We start from the raw sequence: 19,222 nt of genomic DNA, 5'->3' as shown, positions 1-19,222 counted from the left end.
CGGCTGGGGCGAAGGGCGGGCGGCGTGGGCGGGGCCTCCCCTCAACTTGTAGCCTGTTGCTGGTGAACCGGGACCCGGGCCGAGGAGGGGCCGACCAAGGGGTTCGTGGGCAGCGGCTACAGGGAACCAAGCTTCCGGGCAAAGGAACAGGAGCCGCCCGCCTGGGAGCCCTCTCGGGACCCCCAGGGGCCTCGAGCGCAGCATTCTCCAGCCCGCGCACGCCGGGTTTCTCAGATCTCTTTTCCGGGTTGGCGCGCAGCCTTATCTAGGCCAGCCGGCCGGTTGTCGGGGTAACACGGGAATCAGCCCGAGGCCGGAGCCGCGTGGGCTTGGGGAGCACGGGGTCCGCGTCGCCCGGGGAGAAGGCACCTCTCGCCCGCCCTTGCTCTCGCCCCGCCGGGGCCGTCTCGGGGAAAGCAAACTGTCTCCCCGCCATGAAGCCCAACTTCTCTCTGCGCCTGAGGGTCTTCAACCTCAACTGCTGGTGAGTTCGCCGGTGGAGTGCAGCCTGCGGGCCACCTTCCCTTTCGCACCCGCACAGCCAGAGGAAGTAGGGAGCCCTTCCTGACATCTGGATTACGACCCTGTCCTGCCCCCAGGATCTTGGGTGTAGGGGAAAGCCGAACCGACAGAGCGCCTTCTCGGCCTCAACGCCAGTGGTACTGGGAGTCACCTTCCCTGGCCCGCCTCTCCCTTCCCTTCCTTAGGGGCATTCCCTACCTGAGCAAGCACCGTTGTGACCGTATGAAGCGCCTGGGAGACTTTCTGAATATGGAGAGCTTCGACCTGGCCCTACTGGAGGAGGTGGGGTTGTGCGGCTCCGGTGTGGATTCCAGGGTGGGAGGAGGTCAGGGAGGCGGGTGCAGGAGGAGACACCCTTCTGCAGGGTAGTCCAGGCAGGCAAGCTCATCCTTCCCTCAGGTGTGGAGTGAGCAGGACTTCCAGTTCCTGAGACAGAAACTGTCTTTCAGCTACCCAGATGCACACTACTTCAGGAGGTGAGAAGCCTGCAGGCCTGAACCTGTTCTCAGACCAGGAGGTTCTTGACCCTGCCAGCCCCTCCTTTTCCCTGCACCTTCCTACCCCTCCCTCTGGGTATAGGAGCAGGAGAGGGTGAACTGAGAACATCCTCTTTCTTCAGCCCATCTCAGACTATTATCAAGCAATTCCATTATCCCCCTGCAAAAGACTGTTGCCTGGTCCCAGTGGTAGAGAGAGGAGCTCATCAGAGCTGGGAGACAAGGAGTGAGAAAAGGGGTGGGTGTTTTCCTGCTTTCCTGGTTATTAAGCAGGGCTTGGCTTTCAGCGGAATCATTGGCAGTGGCCTCTGTGTCTTCTCCAAACACCCAATCCAGGAAATCATCCAGCATGTCTACACCCTCAATGGCTACCCCTACATGGTAAGCCTCCCTCCTCATCCCCACTAACATAAGGTAGAGGATGCAGCCTTCCTGGAGCCACAGGGGCTGGGCAGAAGGAAGGTGGCCGTATCCTGAGTTCCTGTCTCCTCCTGCTTGCAGATCCATCATGGTGATTGGTTCTGTGGGAAGGCTGTAGGACTTCTGGTGTTTCATCTAAGTGGACTTGTACTCAATGCCTACATAACCCATGTGAGTGAGGCTGGCAGTGCTTAGAGCTAGGACAGCATTCTAGTCCTGGGACTGAGGTGGGACTTCTCTGGCTATACTGCCTGGGGAGGAGGTGTGGGATTAGGGTTTCCTAAAGTAGCAATAGGGCAAGGTTCACCCATTGTGTACCAAATACCATAACAAGTGACAGACAAGCTTGATTTAGACAGGCCCCTGGGATCAGTCTTATCTGCTATAATCTCATCTATCTCACTCAGCTCCATGCCGAGTACAGCCGACAGAAGGACATCTACCTAGCGCATCGTGTGGCCCAAGCTTGGGAACTGGCCCAGTTCATCCAGTGTGTGAGCCTAGGCTTGACAGGGGAAGTGGGTTGGGCCCTAGGGGTTGAGGTGTGGCCAGGATTAGGGCAATGGGGGTGAGGGAAGAATTCCTTCCTCACTGACCTGGCTCCACCAGTCACACATCCAAGAAGGCAGATGTGGTTCTTTTGTGTGGGGACCTCAACATGCACCCAAAAGATCTGGGCTGCTGCCTGCTGAAGGAGTGGACAGGACTGCATGACGCCTACCTCGAGACCCAGGACTTTAAGGTGAGAAACTACCTGTTTTCTCATCTATACCCCCAGTTTCTCTCTCTCTTTCCTGCCCCGTATCCTACCATGAACCAGCTATTCCCTAGGGCTTTGAAGAAGGCTATACCATGGTACCCGAGAACTACTATGTCAGTCAGCAGGACCTGGGGCCGTTTCCCTCTGGCATCCGCATTGACTATGTGCTTTACAAGGTCAGGTTCTCCCACAGCATGCCTTCCCTTACTGTGTGTATTTTGTCTGTCACCGGTCTAGTCTATCCTTTGTTCAGCTGGTCTAGTCTTAGATTACTGATGGCTAGAAAATGGGATACTGGGAGCTGGTTCCCTGGGATGAGGCCCTCCAATATAAGCTTCTCTCTGGTCCTTGCTTTTCATAGGCAGTTTCTGGGTTCTACATCTCCTGTAAGACTCTCAAATCTACTACAGGCCATGGCCCCTACAATGGCACCCCCCTCTCTGATCATGAGGCCCTCATGGCAACTCTGTGTGTGAGACATAGTCCCCTCCAGCAAAACCCCAGCTTTGTCCATGGTGAGTCACCCACCCTTTCCGTAGGCTCTTCACCACCTTAAGGCAGCCCTTCACTGACCTTCTCTCACCCCACTGCCCTGCTTTGTTCTAGGACCAGCAGGGAGGTTACCATTGATCAGTGTGCTGAGGGAGGCCTGGACCGAGCTGGGGCTAGGCATAGCTCAAGCTCGCTGGTGGGCTGCCTTCGCTGGCAATGTGATTGGTGTGGGGCTGCTTCTCCTGGTGTTGCTGTGTGTCCTGGCAGCAGAAGAAGGGGCCAGGGAAGTGGCCATACTACTCTGGACCCCCAATGTAGGACTGGTGCTGGGGGCAGGTGCAGTCTACCTCTTCCACATGCAGGAGGCCAAAGGCTTGTGTAGGGTCCAGACTGAGCTCCAGCATGTGCTGGGAAGGGAAAGTGAGGCCCAGGACCTGAGCTCAGAGGCTCAGCTGGCCCTGCTCCTGGGGCAGGACGGGAGACAGAGCTGAGGATCAATAAAGCTTGACATACTAGTGGCTCTGCCTTTTTCCTCATAGAGGCAGTGATGAGAACCAAGGATTAGTGTGATTGTCACAATGTAAACATTAGGGCTCTGACACATCTTCCGTCCCTGCACACCGCCGCACTCCCATCAGCATGCATCCTAAACCCTATCTGTAGCAGAAACATTTTTATTGTCAACAGTGAGGTTCCCTCCCAAGCAGCCCAGATGAGCAGTGGTGGCACTGTCCTGGGATGAGGTTGTTTCCTTTGTAGGGTAGAAGGCAGGTAGCCCACCATTTTCTAGCCCTGGGCCCCAGTCCCTGAGGCCAGCTCGCTGAGCCTGCGTTCCTCCTGGAAACGAATGAGGGCATCCCGCTGGTTCACCACATCTACCAACTTCCTCAGGACCTGCTCCTCAGCCTGCCGATCTGCTGCTGTCTTTAGGGTTTCTGAAGGAAGAAGGTGAAGCTTACAGAACAAGGAACTGGCCTCTGTGATTTCTACAACTCAGCTTTGCTTCTTAGCCTGCAAAATGAGGAGGTTTCTTCACACCAGTGGTTTTCTAGCTTTAGTTAATAGCAGCAGCAGCATTTTTGAAGGAAATTTTGTATAAAAACCCAACCGTGCAGCCCTAATTGAACTGAAAAGAGTGTGGGGGCTTCCAAGTCCCATCTTCTGGCTTTCTCCTGATTGTTGCAGAGGTATGTGGACTAGAGGACTGTGTTGCTTGATCAATATCTAAGTTCATGAGGGGTCCCACCTACCTTCACGGTTGATGTAGCCTCTTAGCTCCTGGTCTAGCTGCCACTGCTTCTCCTCTAGATCCAGCTCCTGCACCCTGTGGGGTCAGGGATTGAAGAAGCAAAGCTATACTGGGTGCCCACAGGGCTGGGCCTGGCTCATGTGCCACTGTCACCATTGCTGTGCCTTACGTGATCATGAGCTCAGCCTCCTCAGCCACGAGGCTGTTTTTCTTTTGCACGAGATGTAGCAGCTGTTCTAACCAGAGTTTCTTTTGCTGTTCTGGGGAACCTAGTAAGAAGGAAGAAGGGTTGGGATGGTCACAAGACCTCGAGCTAGGGAAACAGGAGTGGGATTAGGGGTGAAGAGAAAAAGGTATTGTGGCTATGTGTAGAGTCATGTGGCTGGGCCAGAGCCTGGAGACTAAACAAAGTTCTAGGAGGCAGAGGGGTGTCCTGGCTTCACTCACTGCTCTGGCTCCTTAAGGCAAGCTCCAGCTCCATGCCCTCAGCCTCTAGCTCCCTCAGAGCAGCCTCAATCTCATTTAGTCGCCGCTGGATTGTCTGAGGGGTACAAGACAGCAGTCACCGGATTACTCAAGAACAGTACTGAAGGAGCTGTGATCCAGACACAACTACAACCCTGTGAGAACTTCTAGCAACCCCCAGGCCTCACCTGAGCCTTGCAGAATCTCTTCATCTCCTCCTCCCTAGCCCGGCGCAGCAGAGTCCGGCGCCATGTAGGGTACTTGTTCATGGTGCCTGAGTTCTTGGCCAGTGTTAGCAGAGCCTGTGGGAGAGTTGGGCCAGTCAGGAGTAGAAGTACATAAGAGTAGGGGAAGCTCTGTTTGGAAGGGGAGAAAAGAGGCTGGAAGTGGGCTAAGTTCTGGTAGACAAGATGGAGACTTGGAGGCATAAAAGTCAGAGGGTGAGGGGACATTCCAAGAGGAGGCAGCGGGCTGTGGTTTCTCCTGTGGTGCGAGTGGGGAGTATTAGGTGGATGCATGCTGGCTTGGACAGTGAGTGGCCACGTTCCTGCCAGTCACCTGCTCCAAGTCTGAGTCCAAAGGCACATCTTCCTCTTCCTCTTCTTCCTCTTCACTGGAGGAAGGACTCTCTTCCTCCTTCTCCATGGCCTTAAGAACTAAGCAGATGGAGGGAGATATGGCCTAGTATCCTCATGACCTCCCTTTCCATTCCCAAGAATCCCCTTGTTAGGAATCCCAGTACTCCTAACCCATCCACACCCCAGGCTGGCATGTCTGTGAACAGAGTAGTCACCTTGCGGACTCTGGCCTGGCACACCCCAGCCCACAAAGCTGCCCTCCAGGGCTTGGCGGGCCAAGACCGAGCAGCTGCGCGGGGGCTTGGGTGGAGGCTCTGTTTCTGGTTCAGGGGTAATGTTAAGGGAGGACAACCGCTGGCGTTCCAGGCTAGAGAGGCGGATCAGTCGACGGGTAGACTGGCTGGGGCTTGGGATAGGACTGGCCTCCTCCTGTGGGGCTGTGGGAGTCAAGGGGCCTGGTGGCAGGCTATCCTCCTTTGGTGTGAGAATCTCCTGGAAAAGCCACCATGTGGTCTGGTTAGGGATCTGCACAGTTGGAGGTTGAAACCACCCCTTTTGAGCCAATGTGGGCCCTGGCATTTGCTTATCACCATCCAGTAGACATTGTCACGTAGTGCTTTGGATACTGGAATACAACACTAATAAAACCAGACAAACATTCCTGCCTTCATGGAGCTTACAGTCCAGTGGAGGACAGCATTCATTTAAACCCCAGCAGAGTTCTGGGCTGAATCCCCTTTCCTCCTTCCTGTGCCTCAACACACACACACATACACACACACACACACACACACACACATACACATTCAGTTTTTACCAGGCTCTCAGGTCCTCTTTCACTGTCATCCTCTTTGTGGCCTGGCTGGGGTAGATGTTGGAGGCAGTAGAAATGTCCTGAGAAGAGTAGAGCCATCAGGATAAAGAGCCCAGTGCCCAGATGTTCAAGAATTAATTTATCAGGGAAGGTGGAGGCCACAGGACAGTGGAGTTGCAGATGAAATTCTGCCAGCCTCCTGATTCCCTAGAACCCCACATCTGGAGCTTTGGAGGGGACAGAGATTTCAAGCTCAGGGAAAGAAAGTGTCATGCTGAGCCTGTTCCCACTTCATACCCAGCATCCATTTTCCTCTCCACCCTCAAGCTCCTTCTCCTGCATTCCCATCCCCCACCCCACCAGGCTCAAAGTTCTAGCAGTCTCCCAGGTCACTTACCATCTCCTGGATGCTGCCCGTAGTCACCTGGCCATAATGTGGCCTCACAAGTATGGCAACGGAAGCAGCTCCGGTGGAAGAAATGGCCATCCACACAGAAGCGTTCCAGAATGTAAAGGTGTTCCCCACAGAGTGCACACAGGTCTCCAGCACTGGCCTGTACAGATTACCAGGACACAGGTCAGGTGAAGCCAACACTAGCTACAAAGTTATTCCCTTTCCCTGCAACACTCCTTCCCTGCCCTCCCCAGGCCTCTGCCTGCAGACACTACCCTGTCTCTTACCTCCTGTTGGGATGGGGGTGTCAGAGGTACACTGGGTTCAGGGACAGGTGGCTCCTCAGTACTTGGAGTCTCAGCCTCTACCTATGGAGTTAAGTGCTCAGACAGGATTGGCTGGGGAGGGGATGTGTGCACATGAAAAAGGGCTGGAAGGGGGCCTGGGGAGATAGTTGGGGCTGGGGAGATAGCTCAGTCGGTAGAGTGCTTGCCTTGTAAGCACAAGGCCCTGGGTTTGATCCCCAGCACCAAAAAAAAAAAAAAAAAAAAAAAAGGCTGGAAGGGAAGGGACTGAGACTAGTCAGGGAGAAAGGATGGGGGCTACAGGACCTGGGGTGGAGGGCAAGATATGGAGGGAACAGGTCAGGGAAGGGGAATAGGATATGGGGAAGGGAACCATCCTACCCTGCCTGCATTTACCTCCAAGCGAGGCTTCTTGCCACCAGTATCTTCCCCATTTTCCTGCAACAAATTCTACAGCTGTAAACATGAGTCCCTGAGTCCCAGGTCTCCCCTTCCCCCATTCTGAATGTCCTCTCCATCATCCCAGAGACCTCACTGGACACCCCCAACCCAACCCCAACCCTGCCCCACATTCTCCACCTTGGTCCGGGTCCTTTGCAGGGTCCTCTGGAGTTTGCCAAGGAACAGTACAGCACTGGAGGTACCTGGAGAGACTTGGCTAACAGGACCTGCAGGCAGAATTTGGGTGTCAGGATTGATGAGGGTCAATACTGCACCTCCAAACAGTCTCTCTCCCACCCACGTACATCCTCAGAGGTTACCTCCTCCTCTCTCCCTCTCATATCCCTGTCCCCCCATCTCCCCTTCAGCTCACTTGGGTTGTGGGGCATGCTTTTGAAGGCACTGTGGAAGTGGCTGAGGTAGGCAATGAGGCCCAGTGGGTCACTGCCTGCCACCACTGCCTGTGCAGACAATACTGGTGTGATGCCCAGCTCATGCTCTGCTGCTTGCAGTGCCCAGGCAGTTGCTTCCAGAGCCCCGACCCCTTGAAGTTCCGAGGGTTCCCTGTGGGATGCCAGAGAGAGAAGCCAATGGGAGACAAGAATCTGTCGCCGCTGGTGGCAAAGAAGGGTGGGGAGTTAAGGTCAGCAGGATGCAAGGGACAACAGGCATGGGCTAGAGGAACCATAAGGGAGGTGAGGGCACATAAGGTTATTCTCTCTACTTCCTCCCTCAAGCCTTTGCCCCTCAACAATGACAACCACTGTGGGCCTTGGGGGCCCACCCCTATATGAATGCATTTGGTTCCATGGCAGGCAGGCAGGCAGGTCAGGTAGGAATACCATCTCCTGAGAGGCAAGCTATGTGTAGGGGGTGCGTATGTGTAAATGTGGAACTGGGATTCGGCTCGGGTACTAACTCCGCATGATGATCTCCCTACCAAGAGGCAGAGAGAGGGGCAGAGGCATGCTAGCAGTACTGTCTGCTGGGGATCCCATACCAATTCCCAACTCACAGCAGGCCAGGGCACAGTCGGTGCACCAAGGCACACAGAGCTAGACCATCCGTCCAGGAGGAAGACAAGTCAGTAACATGGACTCCCGGGTACCCAGCTGTCTGCTCCTGGCACCAGCGTAGCAGGTCATCCTGGGTGCCTGTTGACCCTGGGAGGGAAGACTGTACTGTGCTCAAGGCCCCTTCTGCCTAAACCAGGTGCATAGCCCAGATGCTAGGTGTGGCGACCTGTGTGGGGGCTAGAGTCAGGGACTCACCCACCCATCCAGGGGCACCAGCCTAACACTCACTGCCAGCAGCACCTCCATCCTTACTGGCCACATAGAGGGCATAGAGCTGCAAGCTGAGGGGGTAGGGAAGCTTGGAGGCTCAGTAAAGGTGTTTGGGGGTTTGCAAGGCTGGGAGGGGCTGGCAGAAGAGCCAAGGATAGTGCAGTACAGCTTGGTAATACACGGAAATACTTCCAGATGACTGGCAAACAACTGCTCCTCAGGTCTACGCTGCCCATCTAACTCTTCAGAGGCCCCAAACTGCCCCACCAAACAGAGCATCCCAGCACACTACTCGGTCCTAAGACTGCAGTACTCAGATTGCTGCTGTGTCACACTGGATGGGACATATTTTGGACATCCCCCAGGAAGATGGCCTGCTCACCAGTGGGTGGTTTCCCTGCATCTGTCTTGTCACTCTTCCGCACAGGCTCCTTGGTCACCACATCATACAGGTCTCGTACCTAAGGCAGCCCCCCCACCCAGGTCTCAAGGAAGCTGACCACACAGCCCCTCGGCCCATGAGGGCAGGACCCACTTGGAGTAGGACTGACCCGCAGAGGCAATGACTGGGCAGGAAAGGCCTGGCTTGGGAGAAGGAAGCTGACTTGGGAAGCCTGGTGGGGGTGTTGGGGGAGTCTGACCTGATTGGGCATCACAGCCCGAAGGTTCAGGTTGGGATAACGGGTGGCTGGGTCCAGCCCATATTGGACCACATTGCGGTGCATGTTTTCCGGGGATGTCTGTGACAGAAGCTGGTACAGGCTCTCACTGAGGGTGTGAGAGTAGGGTTGGGGGGTAGGAGCATGAAGGGGAGGGCACCTGTCAGCATGCACGCCTTGGGAACTGCCAACTGTTCTTATAGTCCCTTTTGCCCATGCCCCCATCTGTTCCCTCACTGCCCCCTGCCCCTCTTCCTGACCTTGTTCCATTATTCCACCCTGCCTGCACTACTCCCCCAACTCAGGCCTCACCGTTCAGCCAACACCTCTAGGGGCTCAGCACCCTCTGCCCACCGCTTGACCATCCAAGCTGCATCAAAAGCTGCCAAGAAGCCCCGGGCCACTCCAGTGCCCAGGGGCCAGAAGGGCTACAGTCAAAGGAACAGGAAACAGCTCAATGAGAATTCAGCAGGAGCATACCAAGCCCAGATATGCCCCAAGGTCAAAGCGTGGGAGGAGGGCCCTACCAAACCAGACAACTTTCACCCACTGTGCCCTTAGCTCCTCCCTTCAGCATGCGATTCTTTTACCATCCTTCTATCAGGCAGCCTCCCCACCCAACCTGGGAATTCTGTGCCTCTGGAAGTCCTCACCTCCACCAGGCAGTCCCCCACCAGTCCCAGTAGCAGGCGGGCACCATGCTTCTCCTGTACACGAGCAGAACTCTCTGCCCGCATCATACTTGTGAAGTCAAAGGCAGAGACATCAGGCCGCCCATGAGCATCCCGGGCAAACTCTAGTTTCCCGAGCTTGCCATGTGTGGCGAAGTCAGCAGCTGCCCGGGCAAAGTGCTGCAGAGCCTCAGGTACCACATTGGCACTACCCAGCAGCCGATGGGTCTCCGGCCAGTCCTACATGGACAATAGATCAGAACCTGAGACCTCTGAAAGAAGGGTCACTTGGTTAGCCCTGTCCCCTTGGGTGTAGAAGGTACATTTACCCCAGAGAAGGAAGGGGCTGCCCAGACCACACACAGCTGAAAAGGTGAGGTAGGACTAGAACTCCAAAGCCTGCCTCTGTCACTCATCCTGCTTCTGGGGTCCTAGCCTCTGCTGTCCCCATGAAGCCCAATATTATTAGTCATACACTTGCCCTGAACTTGTCAGAGCCTATTTGCCCATCTTTTAAAGACAACATACCTAACTTACAAGGTACTCCTGAAAATTAGATAAGAAAATGCAAATTAAATACTTCCAACACAGTACTTAGCACATGGTAGGCACCATTCTAAGCACTGAAAATTAGCAGAAAGCTAGAAGCAAAGAGACAAAAATCCCTACCTTCCTGGAGCTCATTTGTCATACTATGGCTGGTAAATGGTTTAGCCCTGAATATGATACCTGTTGCCATATAAATCCAAGGGGAGCAGAGATTGTAGAGGTGGAGTTAATGCCAGGGTAGAGGATGGGGAGCCTCCACACTCAGGGGTAGACTATGTCCAGCCCTGGCCTCAATCTCCTAGGGCCCCACCTGACGCAGCACCCCTAGTCGCAGCAGGCACTGCTTCTTGGCTGTCATCACAAAGTAGTGGGTGTCATCCTTGTAGTACACAATGTTCTCCAGATCAATGCCTGGAGAGACAGGGCAGGGCCAGGAGATGAGTCCCCTTCTGATTATTTGTTACTTCTCCAAACACCCCAACCATGGCTGAGCTCTGAGAGTCAGGCTCACAGCTTAGGCTGCAGTGAGTCTTCCACGCAGAGCCCAACAGTCCTGGTGGCACAAAGGATCATTGTCCCAGGCCCAGAGGGCCTGATAGCTTGGGATAAAGAAGGAAACTTAGATAGAGTGGCAGATGGGAAACCTGCCCCACATGGCCACATGGTACTATGAAGCCAAAATAAACATAGGCATCTTCTTCAAGTGCCACTTCTGTTTTCAATTTATATCATTTTTATATTAAAGCATAAAGGAGCACAGAGCAAAACTTAGATATTTTGTGAGAAATTTCCAGGATTTTTCATGCTGGGTGGACAAGTGGGGCTATGGCTGCTTGGACCCCGAGGGGGCAGTTCTTCTTCCTTTGCTGCCAATATAAAAAAGATGGACAAGTGTGGGCTTCCTTGGATTAAGGACAGGTCTGAGAGGGAGAGGGCAGGAGGCAGCTCACAGTCAGGCAAGGCAAAGGAAAGACAATGAAAGGAGGCCCATACCTGTGGCCTTGAGCAGGCTCTGGAAGAATTTCTGATTGTAGATTCGGGCCACACCGCTGATCTCAGGCACCTGTGTCTCCTCCACTGTGCGCCCATTCACAAAGTTGGCTGTGATGCCAATGGCCAGTTTGCCACGCATTTCTCGAACAGTGAAGCCTAGCAATGAGGGTAGGCTGGTATGGCAGGAGGACCAAGAGTATAACTGCCTAGAAAGACTCAGGAGGAGTCCAAAGATGCTGGCGATTCTGAGGGAAGGAAGCACTCACCTTCAGGGACGAATTTACCTCCTGCAGCTGAGATGAGGACATCAAATTCATAGTTGGCCAGCTGGGCCGGGGGATTGGGCTGGAGCTGGGCACGCCAGCCACTCCCTGGGGCAGAGTATGTAAGAAGCACAAAGAAGTAAGAAGGGGCCCCTACTATCAAGCTCATGAAATAACGAAAACAAATCTGTAAGGGACTCCAAGGTTTAGAAAGCTCCGTGACATACTCTCAGACGACATACTCTCAGATGACAGTTTGATAGCAGCGAGGAAGGTAGGTAGGAAGGAAATGCTGTTCTCATTTTGCAAAGGCTAGCTAAGACTGAGAAGTTTGCCCAGGCCTCACTTAGAAAAGAAGACTCAGCTTACTCCCAGCCCCACCCTTTTCCATCCACTATCTAAGATCTCCTTGGTGGTGGGGGTTCTGGGAGCACAGAAGTACTCACCCTTTCTAGGAGGGGGTTGGAGGCCAGAGAAAGTGACGCCCCAATGAATTTCCACCCCTAGCAGTAATGCCACCTTTAGTAGAAGCAGCTGAAGTTGCCTGATGCCTGGAAGGGAAAGGACATCAGGACAGGGACTCGGGGCTACTCAGTCTCCCCAAGCACTGGTGTGTGCCTAGTCAGAGCTCGAGAATGATCTTAGAGAGCATTCCATCCAACTGTCCATTTTACAGATGCATGACCTAAGTCTTCAAGGTCACCTGTCTGAACTGGATCCTGTGCACTCTGCCTCTCTACTGGCTCAGCAGCCCCCCCAGCCCCCCCATCACTACTGACCTGTCTCTAGGCCCAGGTGCACCCACCCCTCTAGGCCACTACATCATACTCACTGATGTGGTCCAGGGTGCCAGTGCAGAAGCGCCCATAGAACTTCTTGGCGCCAAGTGCCCGCAGGTCATGGATGGTGAAGGGCCAGAGGTGGAGCACATTGTGTCTTGAGAACTTGGTGCGCTTTTCTACCAGCACCACATGGGCTCCCAGTAGTGCCAGCTCCACAGCAGACCTCAGCCCACAAGGCCCAGCACCTACCACCAGGCACTGCCAACACAAAGGGCAGGGTAGGCTTGGCATCTGGCCTCCCTCTTCTGACAGCCCCCAACTCTCCACTGTGCCCCCCTCCATGTATTCACCTTGGTGCTAGCACAGGCTTGACCCTGCTGGTAGACAGGCTGGCCTGCTCGCTTGTCCAACTTGGCCCACAGAGACTTGGCACTCCAGTAGTTGAGCTGGTCCTTGATCTTGTGGTACTGGGGCAGTCCACCACCAGGCTCCAGCCCCAGGGCCCCACAGAGCCCCTGAAAGCTGCTCAGCACATCCTGGCACAGCTGGGCCTGTAGGAAGCTCTCAAAGTGGGCATGTGCTGGATTGGTGGAGACAGGTGAAGCCATGAAGCCCCCTGGGGTTCTTGAGGAGGGGAGAAGCTGGGCAGAGCTTAGTGGCTGCTGGAGAAAAAGAGGGAAGAGAATGGAGGAGAGGCTGGAAAAGGGAGGAAGGGAAAAGGAAGGGGAGGAGGGAAGAGCAGACTGGTGTCCCCAGGGAGCCAAGGGTTCACCACCCCCATTGGTTCTGCTCTTCCCAGCCCACTCCCCTGCCAGGATCTGCTCCAGAGACAGTGGCTATCCTCCACTCCAAGTGAAATTTGCCAAATTTGGAAATGAAAAATCAGCAGTCTTGGGCACAAAAGGTTCAGAGAAGCCATACAGCTTCCAGCTGTTTCTGTGTCCTGGGATCTTGAAGTCATGCAAGATCCCTGGGAATCTTAGGACCAGAAACTGTTGGCCTGCTTTCCAACCAGGCCCTGGAAACAGGGTGTGGGGGAACTTCTCAGACATGGAGACAGCAGGCTGTCAGGAAGAAGGTTCCCCTTCCTGTAGACAGAGACAGACCTAATACCACAACCGCAGCTGCTTGACACCACACTGTCCCATCTCGGCCTCCGTGACATGCTGGGTGTGAGATGTGTCTCATGCCCAGGGCAAAGTTCTCCTCCTCAGCACTGCCTCATAACAGAAGGAGAGACAGCCTCTGCCTGCTTAGGTTCCACTTCCCACAATCAAAACTACCTTCACAAACAACTGGAGGATATTGCTACTGACTACGACAGGCACCCATTTCTGACTCACTGTGGTCAAAACACTTCCCCCTGTGATCTGGATCTTGTCACTGCTCCAGTAAGCCATGGGGAGATCGGGGGTAACAGCTGCCACATTCGCCTCTCCCACCCAGGTTCCTCCCACCCCAATGGACACCCTGCCCCATTGTGCTCTCCCAGGAATCTCCAGAGACAAGGCCTCCCTTTGTACCCCTCCCTCGCTCCGGCCCACACGCAGCTTGAGGGATGTTGGAGGGGCTTTCTCACGCTGAGGCAGAAAAGGACCAGATGGCATAGGGCATGGGTTGCTCACAGAAGAGTTTGCGGGGAGAGGGGACAGGTCCCGGATCCCACTCCCAGCTGCCTCTACCTTGCTAGCCAAGGCAGGAAGAGACTGAAGTCGTTCATCACGGGTCACCCGGACGAAGGTGGACAGGACCTCAGAAAGGGCAAAGATCCCTCTTGGGGGTGGGGAATCGCGGGGAGGAGGTCCTCCTAGAAGGGGAAGAAAGGGCGACCCAGCATGGAAACGCCGGGACAAAGGATGTGGGAGAGGTGGAACGGTTTGAAGGGATGGAGAGCTGGACCACAGGCGGCAGGAGCGAAGGGTTCACCAACTCTCTGGACGGTTAAGTCTGGAGAGGGACTGAGCAGGGCGGGCAGGGGTACCCGCAGGACCGGCCAGGCGTGGTTCCCCAGCGCCCGGGGCCGCATTTCGCCGGAAGCGCTCCCCCAACCCAACCCCCACCTCCGGCAGCGGGGCGCACCGCTGGCGCTGCTGGACAACTTACCCGGTGGCTCAGGAGCCAAGAGGGGCCGCTTCCTGCCCGCTTGTGCCCTGGGGCGTGGATTAAGGAGAGGGGCGGAAGAAGGGCGGAGGGCAAACGCGGGATGCCGCGGGCGCGGGACCCGGGAGTCCCGCGCAGAGTGGGCTGCGGCACGCGGCGCAGCGCCCCGCAGAGGCTTTATCCGCTCCTCATTAGCATCTCCCTACCCCGCGGTCCCCCTACTCGGGACAGCCCCGGCCCGCCCACGTCTGCAGGGTGGCGCCCAAGGGCGTGGCTCTGCAAACACAGGTTCTGCTCCCGGGCCTCGGAGCAAGTCCGGCCTGATCAGCGCTGGCTGTCTTGGCTTTCCTTCCACCCAGGCGAGGCGAGAACCACACGCTCCCCTCCGGCACCGACTCCGCCGGCTGCCTCCAAGCCCGGTCCGAGAGGGTGCTCGGCCTCTGCAATAAGTTTATTGAAGCTGGCGGTTTCGGGGTGGCACCAGGACGTCTGCGCTTTCTTCACCTTCTCCACCAGAAGACCCCCAATCCCGGCGCCCAACAATGGATTTAATTTTGGAATCCACTTCCCCTGGGATCTTTAGGATCGGCTCTTTAGGCACGGGCCGGGGGCAAAATGCACAAATTGAATTTCCTGGGGCCTATCTGGAGCTTCCGAGTGGGCACGAGAAGTACGGGAATCAAGGGGATCTTTGGGGGGGGGGGCGTTGACCACTTATAAGAAAAGCAGTGAAAGGGGCGTATGGGAGAGAGGCTAGATCTCCAGCGTTCAAGAATGCCTTAGAAAACTGCCAGTGCTGAAAAAACCCATGGAATCATCTGGATAAGAAAAGAGCACCCAAAACCATGCAGCTAATTACCATTAATAAAACATCAATTCTCATTTAGGGAACATCAATCTATGAATATTACCTTAATCTCAGTGTTCACAACAATCTATGAATCTCAGTGTTCACAACAGTCCCATTTCACTGAAAAGGGAACTGAAGTCACAGAGGTTCCATAACCTGCACAAGTTACACAGTAAGTGGCAGAGCTGATATCCAGTCCAATCAGGTCTTTCTGGGCTCCACATCGTTAGTGTTGATACGTGACAAATCAAAGGTTGGCATATAAGAGGAAGTGACCCTGCTACACTAGAAACACTAACATAACAGGAATAAATGGCAAAGTCCCTCTCCTTGCAATCCAGGGAACAGAAAGAGCTAGGAGCCACATGGCTCTTCCTCTTTATTCTCATTTTGCATTTAGATGGGAGACCCTCAGACCCAGTTAGACCTGAACAACTCACTGGTCCCAGCTCAAGCCTGAGAAGCAAGTAGGAGGGAAGCAGGAGGAAATGCCTGCTCCCTGCCAGGAGAGGCTAGGCAATTCAGCTTGGTCACTCAGGAAACTAGGGTGCCTCCCAGCTGGGCCCACTTTAACTCCTGAGTGTGACACATGATTTGGCTTGAAATGAATTTACAGGATATTAGACACACCCACATTTAAATACATAGCATAGAAACACTCTAAAGTCCACTATAAATGAGTTACCAGGCTTTTAGAAGCATCTCATTTCCCTTTTATTAGCAGATGGCAGCTAGCTTCTTCAACTTACTGTTTACAAGGCCTAACAGGGTCTGACTTGACTGAGTTACAGTCAAACAGGGTTATGTGGCTCTCTGAACAACAAATAGTAAAATTTGTTTTTAATAAGATCACAAAACAATAGTGTTCATCAGTGCTAAAAATCCTGCTGATCTAGAGTCTTTCTTTATGCTAATTAAAGACATACACTGGAGCGTAAGGCCACAGGGAACACACTGGTCTGGAATCCAGAAGGTCTGGCCAGATTCCAGCTTTGCTTCACACTAGGCCTAGTGTAAAAGTCACCAACCACGTTTCAGTCTTCTCATCTCTAAATGGAGGCAGTTTAATGACTCAACTTCCTCAGCCCATTTCAATTCTGAAATCCTACTATTCAGTGTTGCTGGACCTAAGAAATGCAGACTAGAACCAAACCAAGATCTATTTACAGTGCTTCTTCAAAGGAAAAAAGGTCTCTATTAAATGTAAAAGAATGCACTTATTTATCTATAAGCATTCTCTTCTTTAGAGTCTTATTGCAGTCATGATTCACATTGTATGTTTATATAGAACTAAAAATACTGGCACAATCACAATGGCCAGTTCATAGTGGATCAAATAAGTAACTTAAATACGAAGTGGATTTCAAGAGAATCCCATTCTGATATTTTTGCAAATAATTACACCAGCCGTGGCCTACATTAAAAACCTGAGTCACAATAGATCCCAATTGACCAAACTATGTGCATGAACAAATATGTAACAAAGCCCCCTCTTATGTATAATTATAATGTACCAGTTTTAAAAAGATAGGATTTCTGTTGATTTAGATCTGGAAAGCCCCCCAAAGTATCATATGCTCACAGTTGGGCTTTTGGGAACTGATTTGTTCATGAGGGCTCAGACCTCATCAGTGGATTAATCTAATGATGGCTGAATAAATTACTGGGAGGTAGGACCTAGTTGGAGGAAGCAGGTATGTGTGTGGGAGGGAAGAGGGGTAGCAGGGGTGATGCCCTGGAAGGGTTTTTCTTCTTCCCAGTCCCTCCACCCCTGCTTCCTGGCTGCCATGTCCTTCTGCCAAGTACTCCTTCACCTCAGGCCCAAAGCAATGGAGCCAGCCAACCACAGACTTAAACCTCTGAAACCAAGAGCCAAAATAAATCTTCCTTCAGGTTGTTCATGTCAGGTATTTTGGCCCCAACGATGAAATGCTGGCTTACTTATCCCACACCACGTTCTGTCTTCCTGCAGTGCCATCGCTCCCAACCTCTCACAGAGTTAGAACTAGGTTCCTAGCACTGCAGGTGACATGTCTAAGCTACCCTATAACATGGCCTTGGATCTGCAGGTCCAGTGCCTCCAACCAAACCAAGGGTCCTCACCCAGAAGCAGTATGAGCCTGGAGAAACACAGCTCCTGATGTAAAAAATAATTACAAACTCAATTCGAAGTATAGAGAGTGCTATGAAAGATTATGATAGGGTGGCTTGATTTAAGATTAGAGGGTAAGGGAGGGCCTCCTCCAATTCTGAGATGAGGAGTCATGAGTCAGACAGCAAGGGCAGAAAACTTTCAAGACAGAGAAACCACTTGCCCCAAAGCCCTGAGGCAAGAAAGAGCTGGGTATGTGTTGGGCAACAGCTAGGAAGTCAGTGAGAAGTCAGTGGAAGTTGAGAATGAGCAAGAGGGGCCCAGAAGGAAGCTGGGTTGGGGATTTTATTCTAGATGCAGTGAGAAACCACAGAAGGATTTTAAGCAGAGCAGGGACAAGATACATTTGCTTTAATAGATAATGCACACCCATTCCTTTAGCAAGGCATCCTGTTTGATGCTAAGGAGACAATGGTGAGCTCCAAAGGACCACCAATTCCAGTAGAGTAGTGGGTAGGAGATATAGGAAAAAAGAATTAGGATCCTTGGGAAGAGTACAAACAAGAGACATGGTGTTCAATGAGGACAGGAGCAGATGGATTCAAAAGGTATTTTGAGGCCATGTGTGGTGGTGTGAACTTGTGATCCTAGCAGCTGAGGCAGGAGGACTGTGAGTTCAAAGCCTGCATTAGCAACAGCAAGGTGCTAAGCAACTCAGCGAGACCCTGTCTCTAAAGAAAATATAAAATAGGGCTGGGGCATGAGTGCCCCTGAGTTCAATCCCCAATTAACCCCCTCCCCCCGAAAAAAAGACATTTTGAGGGAAAACAGAACTGGATGATGATGGATTTATGGTGGGGGATGAGGGAGGACCATCAAGAGTGACTCAGTGACTCCCAGCTCTCTCTCTTAGCTTAGGATGGATGAATTACAAATTTGAGTCCTTCACTTTCCTCTTCTTCCCTCCACCCTTATCCCGTATTGTATACTGCTGTTTACTCAATGTCTTTTTCAAAGACAAAACATATGATTTAATAGACTCCAAGATAACACAGGGCCTTACCTTGACAGGCTACAAAGGGTCAAAAGACAGGTTTGGGGTCAGTTTAAATATTTGCACATGTTTTGTTAAGAGACTGCTCTTGCCCTTCAAACACTAATAAAGGAAAAATATGTCCAGAAACAACTCAATCACATAAAAATTATGAGGTGGATTTAAAAAACAAAAGGTTTTAACTCTAATTAAGCCCAAGGAAGCTTTAGTTTTTCATTTAACAACGAAAAAGTAATATGAATGAACTATAACCAAACTGTTCTTCTGGAAAATCATATTCAAATTTGTATTAAAAATGTTATGCATATTAAAGAATTCAAAATAAACAATAAATCTACCCCCCAGGACCCAGGAATCTCCCTGCTTCTGATTCCTGCTCAAATTTTTCCCTCCTCCCACACTTTACATTGACTATAGTATCGATTTTCGGACCAACTTTAAAAAACTTAAAAAAAGGTTAAAAGTCAACCTTACTAAAGGTTACCTAAATGTGGTGACGTTCCTACATTTTATGTTGAAAATAAGACTGAAAGAGCGTGTTTTCCTAATGTACATTTCCATGTCATGAATATTACTGTTAATCTTTGCTGCTTAATTATGTGTAAGGAACCAGAAAGCAAGATAAGCCATCACAATCCCAGCTTCTTTAGAGGTCATGCGTCCATACCTGCCATGTACCAAAGAAAGGCAAGCAGGATATTTTAGAGGTCATTCCTTCATTCCTTTTTACAAAAGACAAAGGGTTTTCTTTCAGTTCATAAGGATTTGGACCTAAGTTTGGGAAGAGGATAAAAATCTAACTTATTACTTCACAAATCTGTCCTAACTTAAAATATCCTGAGTTTGAAAGAAGGGCTCACTTACAGAGGTTCGTGTTAGTTATGATATTTTCACCTTGGTAGTAACTTTAACCCACTTGGTAAATTTTGATTAAGTTTTTTTTTTTTTTTTTTTTTGGTGCTGGGGATCAAACCCAGGACCTTGTA

At 52.2% G+C, this 19,222-nt stretch overlaps 2 protein-coding genes across 5 annotated transcripts; one reads left to right on the top strand and one right to left on the bottom strand.

Annotated features, from left to right (window-relative positions):
• Positions 1-56: 56 nt before the first annotated feature.
• Positions 57-3,665, top strand: Smpd2 (sphingomyelin phosphodiesterase 2). The gene is made up of 10 exons (XM_047558702.1): positions 57-484; positions 708-804; positions 922-998; positions 1,307-1,400; positions 1,521-1,610; positions 1,847-1,929; positions 2,049-2,181; positions 2,271-2,375; positions 2,561-2,714; positions 2,806-3,665. The coding sequence occupies exons 1-10, from the start codon at positions 435-437 to the stop codon at positions 3,180-3,182; spliced, it is 1,260 nt and encodes a 419-aa protein (XP_047414658.1). The 5' UTR covers positions 57-434; the 3' UTR covers positions 3,183-3,665.
• On the bottom strand, positions 3,350-14,447 carry Mical1 (microtubule associated monooxygenase, calponin and LIM domain containing 1). 4 transcript variants are annotated; one of them, XM_047558698.1, is made up of 26 exons: positions 14,244-14,447; positions 13,823-13,947; positions 12,491-12,802; positions 12,191-12,398; positions 11,805-11,909; positions 11,362-11,466; positions 11,096-11,251; positions 10,413-10,513; positions 9,536-9,793; positions 9,195-9,310; positions 8,865-8,991; positions 8,606-8,684; positions 7,953-8,100; positions 7,311-7,501; positions 7,076-7,164; positions 6,893-6,934; positions 6,479-6,559; positions 6,195-6,351; positions 5,801-5,877; positions 5,199-5,475; positions 4,964-5,061; positions 4,594-4,707; positions 4,388-4,481; positions 4,110-4,209; positions 3,942-4,015; positions 3,350-3,626 (listed from the first exon to the last, which is right to left on the bottom strand). In XM_047558698.1, the coding sequence occupies exons 3-26, from the start codon at positions 12,746-12,748 to the stop codon at positions 3,478-3,480; spliced, it is 3,204 nt and encodes a 1,067-aa protein (XP_047414654.1). In that variant the 5' UTR covers positions 12,749-12,802; positions 13,823-13,947; positions 14,244-14,447; the 3' UTR covers positions 3,350-3,477. The 4 variants fall into 4 exon arrangements, with proteins under 4 accessions (XP_047414654.1, XP_047414655.1, XP_047414656.1 ...); XM_047558699.1 differs by having other exon boundaries at positions 12,491-12,799; XM_047558700.1 differs by lacking the exon at positions 13,823-13,947.
• Between the last annotated feature and the right edge of the window lie 4,775 nt (positions 14,448-19,222).

Source organism: Sciurus carolinensis, chromosome 7 (assembly GCF_902686445.1).
Source record: "Sciurus carolinensis chromosome 7, mSciCar1.2, whole genome shotgun sequence".
Lineage (NCBI taxonomy): Eukaryota > Metazoa > Chordata > Mammalia > Rodentia > Sciuridae > Sciurus > Sciurus carolinensis.
The sequence above is the reverse complement of the archived record's forward strand: the minus strand, read 5'-3'. Positions and strand labels throughout refer to the sequence as shown.